The 16,375-nt window shown below is 43.5% G+C and overlaps 1 protein-coding gene across 1 annotated transcript in view; it reads left to right on the top strand.

The window, feature by feature from the left end:
- vps13d (vacuolar protein sorting 13 homolog D) overlaps positions 1 to 16,375 on the top strand; it is a gene marked incomplete at its 5' end in the record, with an annotated part of 63,652 nt that overhangs the window by 12,322 nt on the left and 34,955 nt on the right. Inside the window, 16 exons of the mRNA XM_079226202.1 lie at positions 73 to 252; positions 742 to 872; positions 955 to 1,087; positions 1,205 to 3,475; positions 3,595 to 3,746; positions 4,826 to 5,878; positions 6,867 to 6,957; positions 7,099 to 7,225; positions 7,312 to 7,492; positions 9,273 to 9,497; positions 12,240 to 12,390; positions 12,479 to 12,695; positions 14,105 to 14,276; positions 14,446 to 14,561; positions 15,739 to 15,963; positions 16,073 to 16,368. Of these exons, the coding sequence (XP_079082328.1) occupies positions 73 to 252; positions 742 to 872; positions 955 to 1,087; positions 1,205 to 3,475; positions 3,595 to 3,746; positions 4,826 to 5,878; positions 6,867 to 6,957; positions 7,099 to 7,225; positions 7,312 to 7,492; positions 9,273 to 9,497; positions 12,240 to 12,390; positions 12,479 to 12,695; positions 14,105 to 14,276; positions 14,446 to 14,561; positions 15,739 to 15,963; positions 16,073 to 16,368 (5,721 nt within the window). The remainder of the gene's footprint in view (positions 1 to 72; positions 253 to 741; positions 873 to 954; positions 1,088 to 1,204; positions 3,476 to 3,594; positions 3,747 to 4,825; positions 5,879 to 6,866; positions 6,958 to 7,098; positions 7,226 to 7,311; positions 7,493 to 9,272; positions 9,498 to 12,239; positions 12,391 to 12,478; positions 12,696 to 14,104; positions 14,277 to 14,445; positions 14,562 to 15,738; positions 15,964 to 16,072; positions 16,369 to 16,375) is intronic.

Raw genomic sequence — 16,375 nt, forward strand, 5'->3', positions numbered from 1 at the left:
AGCATTAACGCACCATACTCCCCCCAGCTTTCATTGAATAGATACCAGTTTGTTTTGTTTTTGTGTTGTCAGGATGCAATGCAGAGTGCTCACCATCACCAGTGTTTGAGATGATTTATGAGCGTAACCCTGTAAGGTGTAAGTTTGAGAGGAGACTGGAAGTGAACACTAGTCCATTGAACATCATCTACAACCCACAAGCAATCAAGAAAGTGACTGAGTTCTTCTATAAAGGAAGAGTTCATACCTCAGGTAAGCACTGAAACGCACTGCCCCTTTTTGGAGTGCACACATTTTGTATTGTAAATACAAAATACATAGAACTGTACTGAGTAATCAATCTACAGACGTATACTCTAACTGTTTCCTATACAGATGTAATTGTTTTGTCTTTTTCTCTCTTTATTCCAATCTACATCACAGCTTTTTTTTAAAGTAAAATACAAAACTGATTTCAAGAACAAAGCAAATTCAAACAATAAGGAAAAAAGTAGGAATTTAAAATGTCCCACTAAATTCTGATTATTAAAAAAAACATTTCTGTGTGAACCCTGATAAGAGAAGTATAGCAATTCATAAAATCTTTCACCATAACTTCAAAGAAACAACATTACTCACCCGCATTCTGAGTTAATTCAAACCAAGTAATACTAGTTTAATTTGTAATTTACTTCTGATACATTTGAATACCAGCAGATTTATGATATTATTTTATGATTATGATAATTCTTTGACCATCAGGTTTTGGATATCAGTCAGAGTTGGAGCTGAGAGTGGCCGAGGCTGCCAGGAGGCAGTACAATAAGCTGAAGATGCAGACCAAGGCAGAGATCCGACAAACCATTGATCAGCTTCTCGTGGGAGAGTTTATCGTAAGAGTGATATGCTGGATGTAACATGAAATAATTGGCAGTTGAATCTTTTCTAAATGCCACTGATGTGTTTGCTTTGTAGGAAAACAGTAAGCGCTGGACCATGAGGTTGGACATCTGCGCGCCCCAGGTGATTTTCCCTGATGACTTCCAGTCAGAGGATCCAATGCTAGTTGTGGTTGATTTAGGCAGGATTCTTCTCACAAACTCTCAAGGTAAAACAGGCAACCATTTTATCAAATCAAAAATAAAAAGTATGGACTCAAATATCTTCATTTGTTTGCTTATAGAGGTTTCTAACTCCTACATGTTGTTATTCCTTGTCTTTGAAGATGACACTAAGGCCAGCTCAAAGGCTACTCAACCTGAGAGGGAAGACATGAGTGATGATGAGTACCAGACACCCCTTGCCACCCCGCCAGAGTCTCCCTCACCTGAACTAGATGTGCCTTTCAAAGAACAGCTCAAAAGCCCTGACCTTTCCAGCCTCAGATCCCCTGAAAGTACACAGGCCTACAGCAGAAAGCTTTATGAAAAATACACATTGTCCTTTAAGGATCTCCAGATAATGGTTGGTCGCTGTAAGGACAACTGGAAACATCTTCAAGAGAGTGAGGTTGGGCCTACTCACGTGGTAGAGAAGTTCAATGTGCTGCTGGAACTTGAGCAGAGACTTCGCTACACATCAGACCCCCAGCTCCCTGGGGCTGTGCTGTCAGGAACTCTACCAGACCTCAAGGTCCATATCAACCTTGAAAAGATGACCGCCCTCAGGAGTTGTCTGGCTAGGCTAAGCAGTCCATCTATGAGTGAAGGGGACAAAAGCCAAGAGAGAAGCCCACTTATAAGGTCACCCGACCCCCTTACCCTCCGTCATGATAAGATCTTTCAGAGGGAGGACAGCTCCTGGAAGCTTCACGGTTCAGCCAAGAACCTGACCCAGAGCGTGATGACTTTAGAGCAGCACACACGGGAAGTCCTGGTGGAATCCCGTCTACTATTAGCTGAATTCAACATTAACTACATGCAGCTTGGTGTAGAAAGCGACGGGCGCTACATATCTGTTCTCAAGGTATTTGGCACAAATGCTCATTTTGTCAAGCGCCCTTATGATGCTGAAGTCTCTCTGACTGTCCATGGTCTTATGCTGGTGGACACCTTACAGACCTACGGCTCAGACTTTGATCTCCTTGTGGCTTCTCATAAGAATCTCAGTTTTGACATACCCACGGGCAGCCTCCAAGAGAGCCAGCCTTCGTCCCCTGTGTCGTCTGATGGCAGGTCCCCTGAGCATCAGGGCCATCATACGGAGTCGTCCTCTGGTATGCCCATGGATCGAATCTCCCCCTTCAGTTCTTTTCTCAAAGACCAGGAGGCCCTCATTAAGCTTGAATACCAGTTTGTGAGCTCAGACTGCCCCTCCATGAACCTGGATAGCTCCCTTCAGGTGACAAGCATGCAGGTCAATAACTTGGACATTATTCTCAACCCTGAAACCATGGTAGAGCTGCTCAAATTCCTCCAGAAGTCTTTTCCCAAAGAAGAAAGCTCTTGGACATCGTCAGTGCAACAACACACAACACAGCCTTGCAGTGAGGAAGAGGATGGGACATATCAGGCCACCTATGACCAGAACAAAGAGCTGACCGTGGAGATCCACCGTCTTAACCTGCTACTCCTTCGGACAGTGTCCACTGGCACAGTCCTGGGTGCTGAGAAGAAAGGGTTGAAGATTGCTACTGCCTGCATCACTGCCACCAAGGTCAATGTGTCCATGGGCAGTCGGTTGGACATCAATGGTTCACTCGGGTCCATGCAGTTGGTGGACCTGACCCAGGAAGGAGGCAGAAGCCAGTTTGTGGTCAGCATTGGTAGTGCGGACAGTCCCTCAACTCTCGGCGGAATAACATTTCTTGCTGACACAGGAGGTTCTTCCTCAGAAGCTTTAGATTTTCGCCTTATGGAGAAATCCCAGGGGGAATGTTCCTTGCAACTTCAAATGGCCTCGTTGCACTATAACCACTCAGCCAAGTTTCTGAAGGAGCTGAGTCTGTCTGCCAATGAGGTAGAAGACAATTTCCGCTCCATGCTGAAAAATGCTGCCACCAAAGTGTCAACAGTTCTAGCCACCAAGACGGCAGAGTACAGCGGTATGGTTTCGCTCTTTGAGACTCCCTCACGGAGAACTCGAACCCAGAGTCAGAGCTGGCCTTATACATTTGAGGAGGAGGAGGATCTTCCCAGGGAAGAACCTGAATCCGCCTTGGACACATTCTTGGTGAAGCTGACCCTTAATATCAGCATTGAATCACCAGTTGTTTCCATTCCACGTAAACCTGGACACCCTGAGCTCTTGGTTGGTCACCTGGGAAGCATAACAATCCAGAATTTTGTGACTGGGCAAGACTCTGAAGGAGAGAGGTTGCAGGTGTTGGTGAGGGATATTCGACTGTATTCAGTCAACATGAGTCATTTGGTCTTGAAGAGGGCACTCAGAGGGGATAAGGCTGGCGGCATGTCACCATCCCTCAATGGAAGCATCAATCAGGAGGAACCACAGTTCACACGTCATGACTTCTTTGAATCACTTAGCCGTGGAAAAGGTGAGAATGTTGCAAATGTGTTCTCATGTGCTTGGTAATGCAAATAATGCAAAGGTTTGATATGTAATGTTTATATGCAGCTTGTGATGCATGCTCACGTAATCCATTTTCTTCATCAGCTTTCCATATATTGAAAGACACCACTATACAGTTCACCCTGGAGAAAGTTCCCGTTGATGAAGACACCCAGTTCTCCTTCCTCACCGCAGAGGAGCCCTGCAAGAGCACAGGGTTACTAAGAATTGAGGGCAAATTTGTCAACCCTGTTCAGGTATATACCATATCAATACTGTAAACTCTCAAATATAAACAGCTACTCAAACAATATACAAGTCTCAAATACTCGCAGTATTTAGATAGTTTCCAGCTTGAACTAAGAAACGCCAGTTCCAAATATGGGAATTGGCTTTATTACAATGGGTTTTCGGTAAATGGCTTTTACAGCACTTATTCCATCAGTACAAGAGTCATGTCATACTCTCACCACCACTCTGCTGCTCTCTTACTCCTTTTAACAAATATACTGTTCTTAAATACTCATTAATTCCAATTTACTTCTTTCCATTATTGTTAAACTACAAGTGTTATTGCAAATTTATGTTAACAAAGGCCTCCAGGAAAGGTATGTATGTATGCATTTATTTTAACTTTGCACTGAATGAAAAAAGCAGCAAGTAGAACAACTGGAATTATTTAGAAAGTGATTGTTTTCACTCTTAGTAAAAAGAGAAATTCAGAGCAACACCATGTGAGTATAACATGACTTCTGCTGAGGAATAATGCCATGGACATGAACATTGTCCTGAATCAATCAAGACCACGCATGAGCAGGGAGTGTGGCGCTTATATCAACAATTAAATCAAGCGGCTTCTTCCTGAAATAAGCTGGAATAACGACACGCCTCTAATTTAAGCCTGTTTTAGACAAAGGCCTGGTTCCTCTGTAGTTGATATCGTTAAAGACCACAGACAATATGAGAAGATTTAAAGTACAGTATAGTAGATTATATTGCATTAGATGTAGCAGCCATCTTCACAGGAGCAGAATCTTTGTTTAAAGTGTTGAAAGGACCTGCACATCCATGGTAAACTATCACTGGTGGTAATAATAATTGTTTTGGCTCATTAGACCACATGTCATCAACTCTTATTAGTGCAGCACACATCACACCTTTATTACTATTAGTGCATGGAGTTTGGTGACCATCCAGTATAGCTCCACCGCCACGTCTAGTTGAACAGAGGTCTACTCAACTAGAATATGTGAAAACATCTGTTAAATTACGTTTTTAATGTGGAGTTTCTGACTGGGGTTATTAATTGTGTCAATATTTGATGCTCTGGTTCTAGGTGTTCCTGTGCAAGCCTGTGTATGAACAAGTCCTCCAGACCTTGGACAATTTGTCCCTGATTGAGGAGCAACGTGTCACACCCAGCCAACCGCCCACACCCCCTCCACCAACTCCTTCTTCCACCAGACCGCACCGTTTTCCTGACCCTCAGGGAGGCCTATTTGCAAGGGACCCTCCCTATCTCAACTTTTCCCACTCGTCGCTCTCCTCCCCTTTGCCTCTACAGTCTCACCAACCTTCTCTGCACACCTCATTCACCCAGCTAAAAGTCACCTTACACGTGGCAGAACTGCAAGTCCAGCTCAGTGCAGACCTGTCTCAGGGCTCCCAGGGCTTGGTCAGCCTGCGTTTCCAAGATCTGGAGGGGGACTTTACCAAAGACCACCCTCATCTACTGGCAGTCCAGCTGGCTCTGCGCTCGCTGCTAATGGAGGACCTTCTGGAACCGAACCCTGAGTCAAAGTACAAACATTTAATGGTGTCTCGCGGAGCACCCAAGCCCTCCACCTTCAGTCCAAAGGAGTACCTTTCCCAAAGCTGTCCATCAGCTTCCAATGCCCTGTTCCCAGACATGCCCCGCTCCCTGCCTGCTCACATGGAGGAGGCCCAGAATGTCTTCCAGCTCTACCAGAGGCATCCCAGCACCCCTTCAGCTAGCAGTCGCAAATCCAAGAGGGAACCGGAGTGTCCCAGTACTCCACCTCCCTCTCCTACCTACCACACACCGTCCCCTCAGCCACCCCCAGACTTTGATGACTCCTTAGTTCATATCAATGTGCTGCTGGTGGACCAGAACCACCCTGAGTTTAAAACACGCTATGGCAGAGTGGGCCGAAGCGTGGACGTGGACTTTAACTGCCTGGACGTTTTGATCACACTGCAGACCTGGGTGGTTATCCTAGACTTCTTTGGTATTGGCTCCACGGCCAATAATCATGCAGTGAAGGTGCCCCCTATGTCCCCTCCAACTGAGCCCGGACATCCTCTGTACGAGCCAGACCTCAGTGAAGAGGAGACCACAGATGGCGTCAACACCAAAGTGGACCTAAAGGTAGGTCACTAGACCGAAATGGCGTGTCTGTGCAAAAGATGCTAAAATGCTAAGCCCTGCACTCGCTGAACCACCAGCGCATAATAATGATTGTATGCAATTTTAGCAGTGGTGCTCATAATTCTGCAGCGGCATGAAACACTGTTACATTTTGTTCAGACATGTATATTCAGAGGATGATAGCTACTGACTTTGGTGATCCACTGATCCAGCAACACAGCAGGTTATGAGTGAAATATCTCAAAACCGTAAGATAGATTTGCTAAGTTCTTTTTCTATAGACAGCTAAAGTACAAAAATATAACTATACATGTATATTATTTTAGTTTCATTGTTTTTTACTCTAACTTACTCAATGCAAGGATAGGATTTAGAAATGTGTCTGCTTTTCACCATTGAAAATCAATGTTTCACCATTGATAGAGGTATGAGATAGTTATTGTACATTACATTCATTTAGCTGACGCTTTTATCCGAAGCGACTTACAATAAGTGCATTCAACCATGAGAACAACAAGAATCCAGAAAGTACAATTTCTTCAACAAAGTTAAACTATAAAGTGTTATCAGTAAGAGTAATAATAAGTGTTACTAAAGTGACACTACGACAGTGCTACCTTTCTTATTCAAGGTGTAATCGGAAAAGATGTGTTTTTAGTTCACGGTGGAAGATGTAGAGACTTCCTGCTGTCCTGATGTCAATGAGGAGCTCATTGCACCATTGAGGAGCCAGGACAGCAAACGTTGAGTGTTTAGCTCGCAGTGACGGCGCTACAAGCTATATGACTGTAGTGGCTTTATTTCACAGAGATATTTTCTATAATGACAGATTATTGGATGGTAATACAACATCCAGTGTGGTGATTACTAACTCATTCCTCTGGAAATGTTTCATTCTTATTTCTGGTCTCTGTTTTTCTTGGTGTGGCTTCAAATGTCAGCTCTGCTGTGAATGTTTAATTTAACCTTTCCATGTTTTAATTTGTAGGTCCATTCTTTGTCTCTTGTACTAAACAAGAAACTCAACGAGCTTGCCAGAGCTAGTGTGTCCAAATTATCTGCTCATCTGGAAATGTTGGGTGCGTATGGACAAAGTAAAATGTACTTTGCTTCGATAATAATCAGCCCTTCACACAACATCATTGCCTTCTATGTACATTGGTTTACTTGTGAACATAATTAGATGTTTAATATTACTAAATTATGTCTTGTGATTATAGATGGCGACCTGGCTTTACAAGGCAGTTTAGGAAGTTTGTCCCTGAGTGACCTTACACCTCATGGTGATCTCTACAGAGAGCGCTTCACCACACGAGGAGGGGAGGCGCTTATTTTCAACATCCATAAGTATGTATCACAAAACAGACTTATTCTGCATGCTCCTGAAGAATCTGTCTTTCTTTGACTCACCTTTTGTTTCCTTGTCCCTTCAGGTACGGCCAGCCTGATCCTTACCTGGAGCGGGAATGTGACATCAAGGTGTCTCTGCAGATGGCCTCGGTGCAGTACGTCCACACGCAGCGCTTCCAGGCCGAGGTGGTGGCCTTTATTCAACATTTCACCCAGCTACAGGATGTCTTGGGCAGGCAGAGGGCTGCAATGGAGGGCCAGGCTGTGAGTGATTCAGTCTGCACCAAGATCATTTGATAGTGCTTGATTCAGATAGCAAGCATACAGGTCCAACATACACTACCCTTGCCGTTTTTAGGAGGCTTGATTGTGTCCAGACGTCTGTTTGAAAGCTCATTTCATGCGTTTAGCTTGTAGAAAGTCCTCTTTACTAATAGATGGCATGCTGTTTAATAGAATGGAGAACAAAACACTGTACAATGTTTCAACTAGACCAGGGGTCGGCAACCATTCCTATCCAAAGAGCCATTTTGCCCTTTTTTCCACAAAAAAAAATGTGTCTGGAGCCGAAAAAGCTATTTGATATCACAGCTTCTGAAGTTTTATATATAGTTATGATATATATACAAAAAACTATAGTTTGTTGTATTTATGAAATTATAGAATAAGAGTAAAGACATTTTTTGACATTGTATTGCTATTTTACCTGTTTATAACTATCAAACTCTTATGAAGGGGAGACAAAAAATAGTCATCTATGCAAACCTTGAATACTGTCTATATATGTGGCTCATGTGGTAGAGTGTTTGCCCAAGGTAGCAGGTTCGATCCCTGTCTTCGTGTGAGTTTTACATTTTAAACGCATATCTTTTGCTACGTGAGCTCCGCAACACGGAGGAGGAGGATCCGTCTTTACTAGCGGACGCCTCAGTGTCTCATGAGCTGCCACAGAACCAGCAGCAGGAGTTGAGTTTGGAGACTTGATCAGCTTCCTGAAAGTATATTGACTTTGCTCAGTTTGCTGCAGCAGTTGAGGAATCGCTCTTCTGCAGCTTGACACCTTTCAGCAGATGCTTGTTCTGGAAGAGTCTTTCAACATTACATTTTTAGTTTTTTGCTAATTTCTCGCCACATATCAAGCAGACAGGTCAGCAGCATCGTTGGCAGTGAAAGCAAATAAACACGTCCACGCAGAATTAAACGCTCCACTTTCATCCGTGACTTTTCTTTTTTATTTATTTATCCGTTGATAATTTAGCGAGGGCGGGGCTCTGAATCACAAGTAGCCACCTGCAGGAAAGAGGCTTGACAGCGATGTGACAGGATGGGAACCACATTTTAGTTAAAGAAATATTTAAACATTTATTTTGATTTTTAGTGACCCAATATTACCTAAAACTCCAAGATAAGAGGAATTCCCTTTGAAAGTTTTTCCACTGGGCAAAAAAAATAAAAAGAATAAAATAGGGAGCCAACAGACGGGCTAAAGAGCCGCGGGTTGCCGACCCCTGAACTAGACTGACAATCTAAAGGCAGAAAGAGACAAAGATCCTCTCAGCAACAGTTGAATAAGAAGAGAAGAAATCTGCAGTCATTGAACAACTAACCCTTGAACAAGCTTTAATATTGATAGAAATAGAAGGTTATTGTAGGGTTAGCACTATTGGAATATCAGTTTAAACCTCTTCAGTCTAGCTGCTGAGTAGACTACAAAGAGACTAACTCAATATTTGAGCCCAGTTGCACCTTTGTGGCTCAGTAATGGTCACTGATGCTTTTCTGGACTGGAAAACAGATTCAACGTCCAAGTTCAACAGTACTTTCTTTGGCTGAGTTTTAAATAGTCATTATTGAAGGAACGATAAAGAACATCAGTAGAACAGCTTATTCAAAATGTTGTAATGGTTGTGCGTATTATCCAGTAATATTTTTCCGCCGCTTTCTGCTTAATTTTCTCCTCCTCCCCCCACTAACTTGTCTTTTCTCTGCCTCCTCTCTCTTGTCCCTTTCCTCTGTCCTCTCTGTCTTCTGTCTCTCTCTGCAGGTGCGTGATCATCCTCAGCGGGCTTCCAGGGTTCTGCTGGATATTGAGGCCGGCGCCCCGGTCATTCTCATCCCAGAGAGCTCGTGCTCACCAAGGGTCATTGTGGCCAACCTCGGTCAGCTGAGGGTGCAAAACTGCTTCCTGCTAGCTGGGGCTCACGGGACTTTTTCCCTCCGAGACAAGGTAGAGAAACTCACCATGGCACATGCCTTTTTCCCTTCTCTGGTGAGTCCCGCTGCCCGTTCATCCATCATACAGTGTGCCCTGGCTGTGCTTTCTCTCCCTCTCCCTTTGTCTAATTTCACTGTATTCATTCATGCATTGAATGCTGTGACCCAACTTTAATACTCAGGATTACCTCACGCCCCTGGGCTTTTGATACTGCCAACATACTGGGCTTCCTGAAGACCAATAGAAACCTTGCACAGAGGATTTCTTATCATCTTGTTATTAATTCGAAGTCACTGAGCTTAGTATGTGAATCTGATCTCAAATGCTTAATGAATACAGCATTACCTGATGGTTTACTGTGGTATGCTTCAATAACTAAACCTTGTCAACAACTTTAATTGTCTTTAGTTTTGTGTAACCACTCACATGTTTTTAAAGAAACATTAATGGTTTTATGCTTGTTGGCTATCTTACCGAGCATCAGATGAGAAGAAGGTTCAGGGCCCTTTTATTCAAACCTGCTTGATCTAATCCAGACACTGTTGAAGGATTGATTTGTTAATCTTGGATGACAGTATCTTGAGTAGCAATATACTTTTACATTGAAACAAAGGAAACCTGAGCTCATCAAATACCGTCACTCCGTCACAGCCCTCTGCATCTTGACGGAGAGACCCTGTAGCGTCTGTGTGATACAAAGCAGCGGTATTTAATGACCAGTGGTTGTTACATTGCTTGTTCTTACAACTTCGGAAAAGTAAAACATTTGCATTTTCATAAATTCATGATTTTCTATGGAGAAAGAGGAGATGTGTATTTATTTTGTTAGGCGTTTGCCCTTTTCTGTGGAGAAACCATATCAAATGACCAGAGAAGTTAGATATGTCTGATAGCATATCTGATTTGTGGACCAATTGGTTCTGTTTTCATTACATTTTCTTATTGTATTGCTATTTTATACTACTACTGCATAAGACCTGTCAGACTTAACTTGTTCTTTTCCAAAATCATGATCATGTCAAAATGTTTCTCATGATGCTCATAAAGGGAAAAGGATTTAATGTATAGAGAGTTCAAGTTGAAGTCCTGGTCATGACCCAGCTGTGACTACGTGAGTCTGGGTTTAAGCCTAGACCACGTCCACATGTTAAGCCACCTTTTGAAGAACGCTTGTCAACAGTCACATGAAGTCACTCCGTCAGGTGTGAAGAACATTTGTTTAAGAGATAAGTGCTTTTGGGAGGAGACCACTAGATACATGTTGTTTTGGTCTTTCATCAGCATCTTAATTTTGTTTTTTTTAAGAATTTTGTTCTGCATGCAAATTCATACAAGGATCCATCCCATTACAAGGTACAACAGCATGCGTTTGCTTTGGCGTGAAGAAGGGTTGTCACAATATAACTTACTTTACTTTGATATTTCTATCCCAAGTTTTACAGTACCAGAAACTATCCCGATAATACACTACGGACAGCTGACCGATGACATGTTTTAGAGATGTGAGAGCATTTGGTTTGTGTTTGACAGCCATAGTGCTCCTTTATTTCAGACCGTCTGCTGATTTGGTGCTACATTGCTTTAGTTGTAAATAGTGTCCAGCCTGAGGCCTGTACTACGAAGCAGGCTTTTGGGTTATCGAGGTAACTTCAGGGTGACTCTGGGTTTTCGGTTCCATGGTGATAGATCACCATGGTTACTTACGCTGAACACATAACCTGCTCCACAGTAGTAAAAGCTCCGCCTACTGACCAGTCCAGCTTGGTGGGATCATGGTTGTTAGGGTTTGTTAAGTCAGATAATCTAAAGATACCCTGGCTATGTAGAACACACTCCGTGAAACGGGCCTCTTGCTTGCAGTTTGCAGTTTGCAGTTTGCGGTTGGTTATGGGATGGACTGAGCTTTCTGCAGCGTGTGTTGCATGTATTGTTTAGGAATACACCAACTTTACCTTTTGATGTGTTTGTGTTGTATGACTTTTGAGGTTTTATTTAAATTTCTCAATATGTTCAATCAACATCATATACACTTCCCGCACCAACACAACAAAGACCCACAATCCTACCAACAAAGCAAAGCAAGACAGTAAAGGTAAAACGTAAGACGACACGCATGTCCTCCACATATCAACCTCAGTGTCTCTGTCTTAAGTCGTGTACTATGTATACTGATCAGAGAAGTTGGTGTATTTTATTGTACAATTTGATCCTAGAAGTCAGTGTTTTGGGATCTTTACGTTGTTGTCATTGAGAATGTCCCAGTGTTTGACCCACTGGATCAAAATGCAAACAAATAGGTCAAATAATTCCCTTGTACAAAGGTGGACTTCCTATTGAAGTTACAGTACAAACTGTGAAAAAGACCAACCCACTGCTGTGTTGAACTGTTGGTTCTGCCTCAGGAGATAATGACCCGATGTCACTGAGAATTCAGTAAGCTATCACCTTTAGCAAACTGTAGTACATTGACAGACACACGTGTTCTCTTAACTTCATCTTACATACATTGGCACAATGCCCTAGCCCTCCCATCAGTTGTAGCACTGAGTTCAACTGTTTAGAAGTTGAAAATGCTTTGATGTGAAGAGAGATTGGTAACGTCTTTCCATTAGTGAAACAACGCAGAGAAACCCAATCATTAGTATTTATTAAAATCATGGAAAGTTTGTGCATTTTGTGTTCTTTTGCCCCTTTCAAAAAGTAATCATTTGCTTTTGTGAGGAGGTAATGTTCATATTGCTAACTGGACTTAATGTGCAAGTGTATGTTTCTGCCCTTTCCTTTGTCTTGAAAAAGGAGCGTGTCCAGAAAGCAGCAGAGAGGAGAAGTGAGCAGGAGAAGCCTAGGACCCCCCCCTCCAACTCCTCTTCCTCCACAGGGTTTACCCTCGGCAGGCCGCAGGTCCCCGACGCATGGAGTGCCACTGAGGGTGAACCTCACAGCTTAGGTTAGCATGGCTGCATAGTTTGAAGAACTGCCATACAGTTTAACTACTCCTGAGAAAGTCTTAACATGTGGTGCGTTGTTCCCATCAGAAGAGCATGTGTGCCTGCTGGACTGCATTGCTCTGGATCTGCAGGAGATGGATATCTTTGCTGCAGAGCGTCTGCCCTTTCAGCCCAGGGACAGCGGTGGGAAACCTCCCGAGTCCTCAGACCTCATCTTTCCTTCGTACTCTGTCCGCCGCACCGGAGACAACCTGCTGAAAGACTGCTGCCGTCTCAAACTTAAAGTGGAACGCAACCTGGACAAGTAGGCCCTGCTTTTTGTTTTGTCGGTGGCAAAAGTTATGGCCTTTTTACAATAGATTATGTTGACGGCTGTGGCTCTGCACATGGCTTTTTTATTCCTATGCGACAGCGGTTGCCGGAGGCATTGTGTTTTGGGTTGTCGGCCCATCTGTGCTCAAAGTCAAGGTCACTATGACTTATCGTTTGTTCCATTATCGTGAGCGTGACATCTCAGGACCTCAAGGTTGAACTGATTCGATGTTGGTGGTAAAAGTTCACTGTGATCTCACAACACACATAGTTGGCCATACCTCAAGAAATCAAATGCAGAGGTTTCTTTAACTCAAAGTTCTGTATTCATATTCTTCTTAACAAAAGGTAAACTTATCTCATTAGTCATTAAACAAAACAAACAAGTCCTTCAGGTTTTTCTCCTGGTTCATTGTCTTTAACGTGACATATGAACTCCCTTTCTTCTCATGCGCTCCTGTCCTTTGTTCACCAGCTCTCTCGGGGTCATCAGCCTCATCCCTTTCAGCTGGGCAGCAGCCTTGGCCCGGCTGCACTGCTGACTGGGAATTGTAGTTTATTCCCCAGATGCCATGATGGATTGTAGTCCCTGCTGCAACCACTGGGAGGGGATGTACCTCCCATTGATGACACTACCTCTTATGACATCACAATATATATATAGTTTATACACCTGCACAGTCAGCTGGTGGCCCGTGAGCCAAAGCCAGCCCTCCAATAACAACAGTACATCCATCCAACCATGAAGCAGGTCACTTTCTGTCCTGTGTGGATAACCAATCATACAAGCATGTAATAGCCTCTGTAACTTTTTATATTTACTAAAGATGACCAGTCGTCTGATACAAACCTAAAACGAATGTTTTTATAAATCAATTAATCAATCAAATATTCTTGAATGTGGAGATGATACACTTATACACTCTAAACCTTCAACATTTGAATTGGCACCTAACCAAAACACAGTGGTTGTTTCAGAAGAAGAACTTGACACTGCATGTCAAATTAGTATTCAAACCTGCTATCTCCCCCTATCGATCACCTCCCACCATACAAAACATAAGAATATGTCTCTGGTGTGACTGTCCAACATTCTGCTGCTTGGCTCAGAGCTTTAGTACATCAGTGCTTCTTGTTTATGAAGAACGGGGATAGCCGATGGAGAGCAGTTGTTCACAAGACTGGGCCTGCTTCACTTTGAAACATAGCCTTTTTCTCTGTAAGAAATCAGTAGGTATGAATGTGTTAGTGTATGTGTGGTGGCCTGTTCCTTGTTCTTGTCCTATTCTGTTCCACGTTACTGGACTCCGTTTCTTGACTCGCACGTTAAAAGGGTCAAATAATAACTATATCACCATACACATAATCCAAACTCAGGCTTGTGTTCACGATTGTGTTCAGGGAGCTGAGCCATGCGGTACCTGACATGTCCATTCACGGAAGCCTTTCGTCAGTTCACTGCTCTCTGGACCTGGAGCACTACCAGCTGATCAGAGGGCTGCTGGAGAACAACCTGGGAGAGCCTGTTGAAGATTTCCTGAGACCCTACAACCTACAGGACCCCAGCACCTATGTGAGAGACCAACCATCGGGACAGTTTACTGCAGACATCCACATCTTTGTAGCAACACTGATGTCCCTTCTCTGTGTCTTTTAATAATTGTTTGGTCAATTGTATGTCATTTTTCCAAGTCGTCCCCTATATGTCCTGGTTGATGGACTGATGTTTTGTCTCTGCTCAGACGGTGTTAGGTGGAGATGTCTACACCAGCTTGTCATTCCTAGTAGACATGATGGATGTCAGTCTGGAGCTCTTGGACAGCCCCACTCCAACAGAACAAAGGCGCTCATTAGCAAGGTGGGCCTTCGCTATCTTCTTCCATAACACAGGGTTGTTAGATATTTGTATTAATAGTTTACACAGACAGACAGTAGAGCTATGATGTTGGATGTATATACAGATCCCACTCTTCTGATTGAATAGTAAAGTAAAACATTCAGATTTCATGCATATAGCAGTGTGTTCTTTATACTTTGTTTAAAAAAAAATGATAATAATAATTGCAACGTTTTGCCTTCAATATATTGAATTGTAACCCCTTATGACAGTCATCATATTGCCAGATTCTTGCCAATACATAACCGGGGATCAAACCGCCAAACTTATGGTGGAGGACAACCCGCTCTATCCAGTAATCCACAGCCACCCTGAAGAATAACTTAACACTGGTTCACTGCCCTTCTTCCAGACAATGTTTTTGAAGTGTGTTTTAAATGATAGTCTGTGGACAGATCTTAAAGCTCCGGGCACAAAAGCCATTAACCATATGTACTGTGGACCAGTGGCGGGCCGTGGATTTTCTACTTGCGCATTCAGTCAGAGTCAGCTGTTCAACAGCTGGATGCAGCGCAGCGCCAGCAGAGAAGGCTGAGCAGGCCCTGACGGCCCGCCACTGCTGTTACTCGTGTGTTCGGAAGGAAGAGAAGATGCCTGTGATGGGTTGTTCCTCATCACATGGCATGCAGTGTATGGAGCACAACGAGAAACAAGACGGCACGTTTATTTAACAATGCCAACAAGCATTACATGTGCACCCAAAGCCATAGCTGGAACAGTAAAAATGTGTAGCAAAAAAAAAAATTCACACTCATTTGAAAAATCTCACCTGACGCTAAATTCTGCAAAATTCCAACATAAGCACTTACATGTATTATTATATACACTTCCTGCACCAACACAACAAAGACCCACAATCCTAACAACAAAGCAAAGCAAGACAATACAAGTAAAATGTAAGACAACACACATGTTGTAAACTTTTACACATTATATGATTGAGTTTGAGTAGATTGAGATTGAGTTATTGCGATATTTAACAAAGTTATGGCATATTTTCATGAGCATTCTTTAAAGGGCCACAGATTGCAATGCTGTGTTGTGTCAGACTTGAGAGTTGTAAATTTCACCTTTTACCTCCAATGAAGAATTAAAAAAGTTACCATTTTGATATTATGTTTGTATTTCTCCTGCAAAGGTTTGACTTCATGAAATCCAAGATTCTCTTTGAGAGTTTGTCCAATGGATCCAAGTCCATCAACTTGGTGTCTCACTCCCTGCTGGCGTACGACACTCGGCGCACCAAGCCGAATACGAGCACCGGTAGAGCCGATGGGGCCAGGCACAATGTCTTTGACTGCATCCTCCAGCCTTCCAAAACAGGCACCAACCGGGCGTCACTGCAGCTGGAGCTGCATTATAGGTACAGTGGGGGATTTGTCAAGCTAATGAAACATAAATTGGAATTGAGATTTAAGTAGTGTTGGATAGGAAAGACTTGGTCACATATGTTGGGTTCCACCTTCTGACAGATCCACACGTGACTCCTCCTGCTTCACGGTGGTCCTCAACAACCTAAGAGTCTTCCTCATCTTCGACTGGATTCAGCTGGTGCGAGACTTCCTGCGGGTGCCCGTGGAGAAGGCGTCCGGTGTTGCGGAGCCTTGTCAGCGCTGGCCCAGCAACACCAGCACCGACTCGGGCGCCGCCGCCACCGGCACCATTGGGGCCGTCATGCCAAAGACAGTCAAGAGCGGTGTGGTCACCAAGAGGTCCACGGTGCAGGTCACCCAGGACCGCTGCCTGGAGGTCAAGATCAACGTCACAGGTCAGAG

Source organism: Taurulus bubalis (genome assembly GCF_910589615.1).
Source record: "Taurulus bubalis genome assembly, chromosome: 11".
Classification (NCBI taxonomy): domain Eukaryota; kingdom Metazoa; phylum Chordata; class Actinopteri; order Perciformes; family Cottidae; genus Taurulus; species Taurulus bubalis.